Below are 12,766 nucleotides of genomic sequence, written 5' to 3'. Positions count from 1 at the left end.
GTATTCCTTGCTTCCAGCACCTCAGAACTTCAAACTCATCATTCGCATTGCAAGCAAAATTAATTCCCTAAACTGGAATCTAAGGTTCAGATTTTGGCTCTGCTATTTGGTAACCTGGAGTCAGTGGTGGTCTCAGAACTCCAATACAGGATGGAACTTAGGAGAGGCATTAGTTGGAAGGCGGGATTAAAGGGCATGTTTTGAAACTGCATTTCTATAATAAGCATGCTGATTTTACTGAAAGCACATGTTTATTTTGGTGGCTTGCTAGAGAAAGGGATTTATTGCAAGCATCCTCTTAATGCCACCATACCTGTGTAGTGCATTCAGCTTGCTATAGAAAAATATCACAGACTAGGTAGATTATAAACAACAGAAATTCATTTCTCATAGTTCTGGAAACCAAGAAATCCAAGATCAAGGAACCAACATGGTTTGCAGTCTGATGAGAGCCCTCTTCCTTCATAGCTGGAACCTTCTCACTATGTCTTCACATGGTGGAAGGGGCTAGGGAGCTCTGTGGGAACTCTGATAAAGACACTAATCTTACTCATGAAGGTTCCACCCTCATGTCCTAAGCACCTCCCAAAGGCCCTACCTCCTAATACTACCACACTGGGCATTAGTATTCAACATATGAACTGGAGGTAGAGGGGGACATAGACAATAGGACCACAGTAATACCTTAACCCCTCTCAGCTTTATCTACAAAAGGAAGTATTAGGGTACAGTCCTCGGAAGATTGTCGTAACTAAACAAAATCTAGCAGAGCACGTGGAAGTATCTTGGCACAGTGCCTGGAACACAGTAAGCTTATGATTAGGTCACTCCTCTCCTCAAAACTCTATAAATGACTCCCTACTGACTGCTGAATAAAATACAGGGCCCTCCAACATCGATCTAGCCACAAACCACCTTTCTGGCTCTATCCCCTCTAACATTCATCCAGAGAATCTATCCATTGTTTACAGCGTGACATCCCCAAATGTCAACATGGTTCTGGTCTCTGCTCAGACATTAGCTTATCAAGAGGCCTTTCCTGATGGCCCTCTATAAAGGAACACACTCATTCATTCACTTGCTGGCAACTTCATAACCCCCTTACCAGTCTACTTTTCTCAGTAGCACTCCACAGATACATAGATTTAGACAGATAGATTTTATGGATCTCCATATTAGAAGGTAAACTTCATGGACATAAATGCTGTTTTGTGCCAAGCTGTGTATATATTCTCAGGTCCTAAAACAGCATTTAGCACATAGAGGTACTCAACAAATATTGGTTATAGGAATGTTGACATAGAATTTCCTTGTTATGTTTCCTCAACCTAAGACGCCCTCTCTGTTGCCATCTACAAAAATTCTACTCCTTCAAAGCTTACTCAAATACCCTTCTGTGAAACTTCTGATTCCCCCAGGTAGAACTCATTGCTCTCTTAACCATTACATGATTAAAATTTGATCTAGCTCTTATTTCAGTCTGTCTTGTAATTTTTCCTATCTTGTTTTTGGCTTCTACCTCTAGATTGTAAGCTCCTTGAAGGCAGGGTTTGTGCCTCCTCTTTTTATCATATACCATGCCAAATTCCCCACCCCCCACCCACTATCTGACAGTACCACATTCCCACCAAAGGAACATGGTTTAAAAGGGGGAGGGACTTGGGGCGCCTGGGTGGCTTGGTCGGTTAAGCGTCCGACTTCGGCTCAGGTCATGATCTCATAGTCCATGAGTTCGAGCCCCGCATTGGGCTCCATGCTGACAGCTCAGAGCCTGGAGCTTGTTTCAGATTCTGTGTCTCCCTCTCTCTCTGACCCTCCCCCGTTCATGCTCTGACTCTCTCTGTCTCAAAAATAAATAAACGTTAAAAAAATTAAAAAAAAATAAATAAAAGGGGGAGGGACTCAATATTTGCTCAGCTATTTGAAGGGAAGGGCATTCCAGAGTGAAAAAATAGAAGCAGATGCTAAATTGTGTGAAATGGTATGGCTATAGCAATTTTTTAAGTAGATATAAAACTGGCATACTAAAAGAAGGCTTGGAGGAGATACAGGTAAATTATTTCCAAGAAAATCTATTAATACAATTACAGAATTTATTAGCAAGTAAAATATTAGTAAAGTCTTCATTTTTCAGAAAAGTGAAGAGGTTCAACACATTCTGGCAAAAACAAGAAAAAATATCCCTAAGAAACCCAGTAGGGGCACCTGGCTGGTTCAGTCAGCAGAGCACGCAACTCTTGATCTCAGGGCTGTGAGTTTGAGTCCCACACTGGGTGTAGAGATTACTTAAAAATAGAGTCTTAAAAAAAAGAAAAGAAAAGAAAAGAAACAAAGAAACCCAGTGATTGGTTAGGTGACACCTTTTAGTTCCAGTGTGGTTCTTTGTGACATCACTGAATTTAACCCTGAATCACTATAACTGATGATGTTATAATGATCATCAGTGTATGCTGTGCTCACTAGGATCTTAAATGCTTTGAGTAGAGCATATTAACCTCTACTCAGAGCAGTTCTACTCTGTGACCAATTTTTGGCTATAGATTTTTTTTCCCCCGATTGAGAAAGATGTACATTCAAGGACTATCCCTGTCTTTTTCTCTGTTGTTGATCTGCTTCCTTAGGGAGAGCTTCTGCATTTGTGATGGAACTATCTGGACAAAGGTTGGATGGGAGATTTTTCCAGAAGAAATGCATTGTCTGAAAGTTAAGCCTTCTCCATCTCACTGTCTACCTTACCCTCTGGACAAACTATGCTGCAATTTTGCTAATGTGGATATACTGGAGAGTTCTTTACACCTCGTTTATATTTTAGTACAAGCTCTGTTTTTAATCCTGTCTGTTTTATCTGTGCATTACCTGTGGATGAAATGGAAAAAACGCCAAAAGCAGGTGAATTAGTGATGAAAATAGTAATAGTTATAAAATATCAAAGCCTTTAAAACAAAAGATTATCAGCTTCTTTGAGGGAAAGTACCATGTCTTATACCTCTTTGTAACATCTCCCTGCCCCCACCACTCATCCCTCAACATGTAGTACAATTTGTTGTCTTGCATGTACTAGGGGCTCAACAAAAGTGTATTGAATTAGGAAGTCCTTAAAACAATGTAGCTCAACCCCTCTCAAGTTACAAAATACATCAAGAAAGTAGTGAGCTAGAATGGATAGGAAATGAAATGAGTAGAATGGATAGGAAATGAAACTGGGCCCACAGGTAAGTCATTTGATCTTTCTCAGCTGCCTCAACCATAAAATGAAGCATCTGGACAAGAGATCTGTTAAGTGCCTTCCAGATATATCTAAGAAAGCTAAGCATGTAAAAGTGCACGTGTATTTTTTTTTCTTTTTTAAATAGACCGTAAACTTATTTCTAATGTTAGGATAACTTTCTGGGAAATGGCACTCTTAAACCAATTTCCCACTTGGCACACCACGCCCCCCCCCCCCCCCCCGCAATGCACCATATTTTGAGGCAATTTTAAAAGCTGACTGACCTTCACAACTATTAGATATTTATAAAATTGCTATGATTTGATTGCATTATACATTACTGTTCAGTAAAGGAAAATATTTTGCTAATATTCAAATAATAGTATTTGCTCTAACCATAACAAGCTTATATTAAATGCTTGCTGATTGTGATAATGATCACCACAATCTTACATGGGGGCGAACAGAAAAGACCATCTCTTCTACACTTATTCCTTTTTTCTATAGTAACCTTTCCATTGTGTAGATAAGTAATGTATCGTGTTTGGAATTTATATATATCCAGGGGCACCTGGGTGGCTCAGTTGGTTAGGTGACGGATTTCGGCTCAGGTCAGGATCTCACAGTTCGTGAGTTTGAGCCACGCGTCGGGCTCTGTGCTGACAGCTCAGAGCCTGAAGCCTACTTCAGATTCTGTGTCTCCCCTCTCTCTACCCCTCCCCTGCTCACACTCTTTGTCTCTCTGTCTCTCAATAATAAATAAATGTTAAAAAAAAGTTTTAAGTGTATATATCCAGAAAGCAAATGTAATTTGAACTACAGTAAGAAAAAAATCTATAATATCATCTGTCTTTCTCCCTTTAGCTAAAAAAACCAGCCTCCTCAGATACATTTGGTAATGATCCAGAAAATCAGTCCCTATATGACATTGATCAAATACTCTGCCGGCTGGTGGCCACAACATCAATGATGTCCAAGTACCTGAATCAGGTGTCCTGTCATCCTCCAGCTAAGAAAGTCAAACACCGAAAACTAAAGAGGAAGAAGAATGAGGGAGGAGAAGGAGCCAGAGGAAACTAGACCTATCCATATGCAAACATATCTCAGTCCAATATGGAGGTTAGAGACAACTCATTCAAGGATAAAAATGTTCTTTGAGAGTCTTTGTAATTTTTTGTTACTTACTTTACCAAGACTTTCCAAACAAGTATGGGTTGAAAAAGTACTTCTATTCAGCTGAAAAGGCACCCACACTTACTATAGTGCTGAGAAAAAGATTATGTACTATCACTTCTTCGTGTTTAAGTATTTTTTTCTTTTTAGTGTGTTAGATTGCTAATCATTAACCAATATGTAGAACAGAATCTTGCTTTAGTGTTCAATAAATCTCTGATTTAAATAATATTTGTGCTTTTTCTTACTTTTCTGAGCAGATCTTTGGGCCATATGGAAACTTTTAATTTCCCATCTCATATTGCCAAAATAGTATGGAAATATTAAGAAACAGATTAATTTTCAGAGAGGGAGGCAAACCATAAGAGACTCTTAAATACAGAGAACAAACTGAGGGTTGATGGCGGGGGGTGGGGAAAATGGGTGATGGACATTAAGGATGGCACTTGTTAGAATGAGCACTGGGTGTTATAAGTAAGTGATGAATCACTGGGTTCTACTCCTGAAGCCAAGACCACACTGTAGGTTAACTAACTTGAGAACAAATTTTAAAAATTTTAAAAAGAAATGGATTAATTTTTTAAAGTATAAATTTCTCCATTTTCGTTATGACAAATGATGAAGTAAGTATCAACATTTAAAAATTTTTAGTCTTTGGTTGATTAAGATTGCTCAATTTTTAAAAAGTATTCCAGACTTTTATTGATCAGCCACCTCATTTTTATAAGTATGGTTACAATTGGAAGATTTGTCTGAGACTAGGACAGAAGATTTGATTTAAAACCTGTTGAAAACCCCAGAAAAATATGCCAGCTCCATAACATACCTCCCATCAATATAAGGGAGGAAAAAAACTTTTAGAAAACAATTCTTGAGATAGTAACATATAACTCTATAGTCTTTACAAGGCATAGGATGGTGCCTGCCTTGAGTTATTGTGGATTATTAAACGTTTACTTATGATTCCAGTTTCCAGACTGTCCTTCCTTCCTCTCTCCCGTACCACAACCCTACTCCTACATCTCCAAAAATGATTCTTCCATCCCTTCAGACTTCTGACCTGTCAACCAATTCCTTCTAAGAGAACATGTATACACATTTCTTCTAATGGGGACTCTTGAACACTTGCAAAGTCTCCAAACCTCGAAAACTTCCCAAAGAAATTTCTAACAGTGGAATTTTCAACAGCATAAAGGGAATTCTTTTTAGGGTAGGTATTAGAGTACAAAACTGGGCTTTAACAGGATGCCTGGAGGCCAGCAAAGGGGAGTTGTGGCCAGCTATGGGGTGAGGGGAAGTTACAGACCTGTCCCGAGGGCACTCTAAAACAAAGCTACAAGACACTGGATCAAACCACACAGGCCCAAGGCAAAGAAGGCTGGAAACCCTAACCAGGTAAAGGAATAAATGTGCCAAACCCTGCTCCCAAGAAATTCCCTCCCCAAGTGCTGAATATTCCATCCCCTAGTTAACAATTGTCAGTAAAAGACAGTGACCCAAAACCAGAGCACAAAGCTCTCCCTTGAGCTCACCCCCTCTCACAACTCGAGAGCGTACCCTCACTTTAATAAACTTTCCCACTTGCTTCTCTTGATTGTTGTCTGGTCTGTCCTTGAATTCTTTCTTGGGAGGACGTCAAGAGCCTTCAATGACATCCCTGGACAGGCTAGACAGAGGCCTCAGAGTCCCGGTGCAGGGGGCGGGGGGCAGGGAGTCCTCCCCAGTCCATCTGACAGCATAGGGAGTCCTCTACCCCTTAAGCCTCTCCAGGTGACCCCTACTCTAGTCACTAGAACAAGAAACAGCAGTGGTTTAAATTCTCATTAAGTCTGAAGCAAACAAATGTTAAATGTTTCTCTGAGTAGTTGGTGTTTCAGACATCCCATACATTACCATGAAGCTCCAGTCCTTACAATTCCATCACTGATCAGAAAACAGAATGCTAGTTTATAGTATTATAGTCTTCTTTTATCTTAATTATTAGGAAATATTAGGTATAATTCCCCCAAGAATGTAAGGACCCAAACTAAACAGATGGGTATTAGGAAGAAGAAAACCAATGGAAGCTCACACCCAAAAGCCCCAAACTGTTTCTTTTCAGAAAAGTTGCAGTAAAATTTGTCCCTGGTTTGTGTTTTTTTAAGTATCATGGGTCATTTTTCAAAAATGGATTTTAAATTATACAATATGAGTTTCACCTACAATAGCTATTCATGGGGGATCAATTCTTTGCTATTTGTTTTCTTTTTACTTGTAGATCTAACCATGAAATTGAAGGTATTCATAAAAACATTGTCCCTAGAAAACATTAGTACAAGTGGGCAATTATAAAGTAATGCACAAAGTATAACATCTTTTTCTTCCCAAAAGTGCTACCTTGCCTCAATTCCTTATTTCTATTCTCCCAGCTCCCCCTCTCATTTTACTGATAAGCAAGTTCCTTATTGTTACCAGATGAATCTTCCTAAATATCACTTTCATCTTCTTCCTTTTCTACATACAAACTTTCAATGGCTCCCAGTAGTTACAGAAATGAAATGAAAACACCTTAGCCTGACATTTAAGGGTATAATCTGGCTATAATAATAGCAACATTTTTTTTAATGTTTTTATTTTTTGAGAGAGAGAGAGACAGAGCACAAATAGGGCAGGGCCAGGGATAGACACAGAATACAAAGCAGGCTCCAGGTTCTGAGCTGTCAGCACAGAGCCCGACTCGTGGGCTCGAACCCACAAGCAGTAAGATCATGACCTGAGCCAAAGTCAGACGTTCAACCAACTGAGCCACCCAGGTGCTCCAATAGCACCAGCATTTTTCAAGTGCTGATCACACACCAGGCCTTGTGGTAAGTGCTTTATATCATCTCATTTCATTCCTCACAACTAACCCCTCACAACTAAGAGGTAGGAACTATTATTGGCTCCCTTTACTGGAAAATAAAACTAAGGTATAAAGAATTTAAGGATCTTGTCTGAGGTCACGTAGGTTTCAAGTGGAAACACCAGTATTTAAACTCAAGCAATTTGATTCAAAAGTGCATGTACTTACTCTTTTACAATTCCATCTGTGCAGTAACCCACCCTTGCAAATTATGATTTTCTATACCAGTAAGGCAATCTCATCACTGTCCTCCAAAATGCCACTTTCATTCCCAGCCCACAGATTTTGCTCACACCCTGTCTCCTTCTATTGGATTAAAAGCCCACTCATTCTCCAAGGCCTAGCTCAACTCCAACATGTTCAGACTTCACGTTCTCTGACAACCCCATAGCATGTACCACCTGCTCTACTGATTTTAACCCTTACTCATAGTCTTTCTTATGTTGTTACTTATGTCTATAGCTTATCATCCTCCACCTAACAAATGTCCAGAGGGAAGGAACAACCCGTGTACCTACGACAATTCTACGCTCATAGTGGGCATTTAATAAATCCTCGCTGAAAGCAAAATTGCAGATAACTATGCAAAATGAATGCCATGAACTTCACAAGTACTGGGTTTTTTTAACCAGTGTGTATACACATACATAGTTACACAGGTATTATCTCCCTGAAATCTCTAAGCTATGTTCTATAGGGTTGCGAAAATGAATTAAGCAAAATATCGCTAAAATTCAAAAGAGCACATAGCTTTCTGACCTTTGACTGAAGCATTAACATTCATGCAGAAAAGTGAAAAAATTATAAATGTACAACTCAATGAATTTTCACAAACGAACACACCATGTAACTAGCAACCAGATTAAGAAAAAAATTACTACATCCTAGAAGTTCCCTCATGCTAGACAGGTAACTGCTATTCTGACTTCTAACACTATAGATTAATTTTGCCTGGAAAATCATTTTAAGTTATTATAACTTTCTACCTGGGAAAGCAAACATATGACTCAAATATGCCATTTAAAAAAAAAGTTGAGGAATGGACCATTCAACCTAAGTCTCTCAGGAAATGGCCCTCAACATAAACCATATATATATATATAATATATATATATATTATATATATATATTCTTATAGGAAATTATTGTTGAAATTGTTAGAAGTTAGTCAATCAACTAGCTTTCAATATGTACAGTTTCTATTAAGTACAATGTTGGAGGCCAATAGCAAAATAGCAAAAAAAAAAAAAAAAGGAAGATTTCACACATCACCACCAGTGACTTGTGATTATATCTACAAATAAAACATGGTGGCAAAAGGTGAAAATGCTAATCATCTCTTGCTTTGTTGATGGTATAACCTATCACTCATAGGAAAAAAAAAATCCATCACTCAGTCTGTTTGCTACTGTCATTAGCTAGATCCCAAGACCTGACCTTCATTGCCCACTTGCTTGTACTCACCAATCCCTGTTGCACATTTTTCCTTAAGCTCCTTTCTGGCTTATCTCTTAACTCAGGCAAATGGAAACTGAAACCATCCCTCAAGTATAGGAACTGCCCTGAAAGACCACCAGCCAGCCCAGACCACGCAGACTAGTTTCAGCATAACCCCTGACTCATGCCTGTGCAGATGGACTGTAGAGTGACCTCCAGAATGACTGACAACTACCTTTACCTTATTATAATACTAAAATCTCCACCCAAGGAGGAGCACGAGCCTCATTTGCATAACATACAACGTATGTATAGGCCTGTTTCCTTAAGGTGCATGTGGGATCTTATGTGCACCTCTACAAACCATGACAAGGATCCCCTTGTTAAATATTCATCTTAACCCTAAATTAAAGAAACCCACTCACCCTTGCTTGGGGAGTCGCAGCTTTGGAAGTTCTTCCTTGTGATCTCCTAATTTGCTGCAAATAAAGCTTCCTTTGTGCAACAACTCTCCTGGTGTAGTTTCTATGTGACTCACCAAGGAACAAACTCATGTTGGTTCAGTTACACCACTGCCTTGTAGGCTTCCTTACCTGCCCAGTCCAGGAATTCAACACACTCAGTCTGGGAATACCGAGCAGCAACATCTCGAGCTCTTTCTTCCCGAAAGTTCAGAGCTTCTGTATCAACATCCAATTCCACAAGTGCTTTCAAAGTTTCCAAACGACCCCAGGCTGCAGCACAGTGTAAGAGTGTGTAACCTAACAAATAGAATGAAGATGGTCAGGTCAAATAGACTACATTGTTTTAGGCCATTTTATTGAACAGAAGATCACAATGGCAATCAAGTATTAAACAATTACTGTGGGCCAGGCACTATTTTAAGTACTTTATATATAGTAAACTCATTTACTTCATAAAAACCCTATGAAGTCAGAACTATTATAATCCCCACTTTAAAGATAAGGAAACTGAGGTCCAGAAACTTGCCTGAGGAACACAGCCAGTAAATGACAGGTGAAAGATACCAACACAGGCAGCCTGAAGTCTAAGCTTTTCAACATTTCTAAGGAAGACAGCAACATCCCTAGCAGTAATTTATTTTGGAGCACAATTAGACCAATGACTTTAGTCGAAGGGATTGTCAGCAAACTCTAATTGCTAGCATTATTGTTATTTTTTAAAATTTAAATCCAAGTTAGTTAATATACAGTGTAATAATGATTTCAGGAATAGAATTTAGGGATTTATCACTTACAGATAACACCCAGTGTTCATCTGAACAAGTGCCCCCCTTAATGCCCCTTGCCCATTTAGCCCATCCCCCCACCCAATAGCCCCTCCAGTAACCCTCAGTTTGTTCTCTATATTTAAGAGTCCCTTATGGAGACACCTGGGTGGCTCAGTTGGTTAAGCATCCAACTTCGGCTCAGGTCATGATCTCCAGTCCGCGAGTTAGAGCCCTGAGTCAGGCTCTGTGCTGACAGCTCAGAGCCTGGAGCATACTTTGTATTCTGTGTCTTCCTCTCTCCCTCTCTCTCAAAAGTAAATAAACATAAAAAAAAGTTTTTTTTAAAGAGTGCCTATGGTTTGTCTCACTGATTTTATATTGTTTTTGTTTCCCTTCCCTTATTTTCATCTGTTTTGTATCTTAAATACCACATATGAGTGAAATCATATGATATCTTTGGCTGACTTATTTCGCTTAGCATAACACACACTAGTTCCACCCATGTTGTTGCAAATGGCAAGATTTCATTCTTTTTGATTGCCGGGTAATACACACACACACACACACACACACTAAGTCTTCTTTATCCATTCATCACTTGATGGATATTTGGGCTCTTCCCATACTTTGGCTATTGTCAATAGTGCTGCTATAAACATTGAGATGCATATGCCCCTTTGAAACAGCACCCTGTATCCCTTGGATAAATACCTAGTAGTGCAATTGCTGGGTCATAGAGTAGTTCTATTTTAAATTTTTTGAGGAACCTCCATACTGTTTTCCAGAGTGGCTGCACCAGTTTGCATTCCCATCAGCAGTGCAAAAGAGTTCCTCTTTGCATCCTCACCAACATCTATTGTTGCCTGAGTTGTTAATTTTAGCCATTCTGACTGGTGTGAGGTGGTATCTCATTGTGGTTTTCATTTGTATTTCCCTGATGATGAGTGATGTGGAGCATCTTTTCATGTGTCTGTTAGCCATCTGGATGTCTTCTTTGGAAAAGTGTCTATTCATGTCTTTTGCCCATTTGTTTACTGGATTATTTGTTTTTTGGGTGTTGAGTTTGATAACTTCTTTATAGATTTTGGATACTAACCCTTTATCTGATATGTCATTTGCAACTATCTTCTCCCATTCTGTTGGGTGCCTTTTAGTTTTGCTGACTGTTTCCTTTGCAGTGCAGAAGCTTTTTATCTTGATGAGGTCCCAATAGTTCATTTTTGCTTTTAATTCCCTTGCCTTTGGAGATGTGTCAAACAAGAAATTGCTGCAGCTGAGGCCAAAGAGGTTATTGCCTGTTTTTTCCTCTAGGAGTTTGATGGCTTCCTGTCTTACATTTAGGTCTTTCATCCATTTTGAGTTTATTTTTGTGTCTGGTGTAAGAAAGTGGTCCAAGTTCATTTTTCTGCATGTCGCTGTCCAGTTTTCCCAATGCCATTTGCTGAAGAGACTTTTTTCCATTGGATATTCTTTCCTGCTTTGTCAGTTGCCATATATTTGTGGGTCCATTTCTGGGTTCTTTATTCTATTCCATTGATCTATGTGTCTGTTTTTGTGCCAGTACCATACTGTCTTGATTATTATAGCTTTGTAATACAGCTTGAAGTCTGGCATTGTATTGTCTCCAGCTTTGGTTTTCTTTGTCAGGATTGCTTTGGCTATTTGGGGTCTTTTCTGGTTCCATACAAATTTTAGGATTGTTTGTTCTAGCTCTGTGAAGAATGCTGGTGTTATTTTGATAGGGATTGCATGCTAGCATTATTGTTAATACAATCATACAAATTATGACAACTATGTGTGCCTTTGGTTTGGAAATTAATCATCTGAATTAAAACTGAAAACATGACCCATCAAATTAGAAAGTTGTTTTTTAGACTAACTGAGGCAACTACTATGGGGGTGAAAAACAGGGAGGCATCATTAAAATGTTTCACACTGGCTTAAAAAAATCAAGTCACAAGTTCATGGTTTCAACCTACCCACAGGATGTATTTATGACTCATTTAACCGGCCAAAGAGGCATATACTACTACTATAAAAAGAATTGAGCAAAAGAATGAATAGATGTATTGAATCTATTAAGTACTGGGCACTTTATGTACTACTACTTCATTTACACCTTCACTAACCTTCTGAAGTCAGTGTTGTTAGCTCCATTAAAAGATACAGAGGAAAGTGAAGGTTAGAGATGCTATACATTGCCCAAGGCCACACTCGTAGTAAGTAGCCAAAGCAAGATTCAAACCCAGGTCTGTTGCCAAATAAAGGGTTTATAAGTAGTAGAAAACAACACTTAAATGTTTGTCACTGAGTACAGCAGGGAAAGAGAGGCTAATGATTCCTCCACTTTCTTCCAGAAACCTCTCCTTGGCTCCCTACTTGCCATATTCCCACAATTCCAGTTCTGCTTTACATCAAGGTGTAAACTACCTTTGGCTTGAGGATATCATAACCAGAAGGGTTAATAAAGGAATCAAAAATAAGATGAAGTGAACTACTCCGGATCAGCCAAAATTGGAATTACCTCCCCTCTTTGGCCCAACCTTTCTTTTTAGTATCACAACAAGTGAGAAATTTCAAAAACCAAGAGATAGACACTGGCTCAAGAATTTCATTTTGCCTTTATCCTCTACAAAATGGGGGGCGTGGGGCAAGAAATACCCTGATACCACCCTTATTCTTGCTTTCTGCATGAAGTCTTCAATGAGCTGAAAAGTCCAGGGCTCCTGATTTGCTGGGGGAGGGAAACACTATCTACAGACAAGATGCTGCTAATATGACCAAGAAGACATTCCAAGTGAGATGTTCTGGCTCCTTATACTGCTTTTCTCAAGGC

The 12,766-nt window shown here is 39.1% G+C and overlaps 2 protein-coding genes across 5 annotated transcripts in view; one reads left to right on the top strand and one right to left on the bottom strand.

Annotated features, from left to right (window-relative positions):
- ANKRD45 (ankyrin repeat domain 45) overlaps positions 1-12,766 on the bottom strand; it is a 46,369-nt gene that overhangs the window by 17,315 nt on the left and 16,288 nt on the right. For all 4 annotated transcript variants that reach the window (XM_053209196.1, XM_027046198.2, XM_027046199.2 and 1 more), the window contains exon 3: positions 9,293-9,460. In XM_053209196.1, coding sequence (XP_053065171.1) covers positions 9,293-9,460 — 168 coding nt within the window. The remainder of the gene's footprint in view (positions 1-9,292; positions 9,461-12,766) is intronic.
- TEX50 (testis expressed 50) lies at positions 2,437-4,610 on the top strand. The gene is made up of 2 exons (XM_015077818.3): positions 2,437-2,889; positions 4,073-4,610. Exons 1-2 carry the CDS (start codon positions 2,566-2,568, stop codon positions 4,286-4,288), a joined length of 540 nt encoding a protein of 179 aa, XP_014933304.1. The 5' UTR covers positions 2,437-2,565; the 3' UTR covers positions 4,289-4,610.

Source organism: Acinonyx jubatus, chromosome E4 (genome assembly GCF_027475565.1).
Source record: "Acinonyx jubatus isolate Ajub_Pintada_27869175 chromosome E4, VMU_Ajub_asm_v1.0, whole genome shotgun sequence".
NCBI lineage: Eukaryota > Metazoa > Chordata > Mammalia > Carnivora > Felidae > Acinonyx > Acinonyx jubatus.
This window is presented reverse-complemented; position numbering and strand designations above follow the sequence as displayed.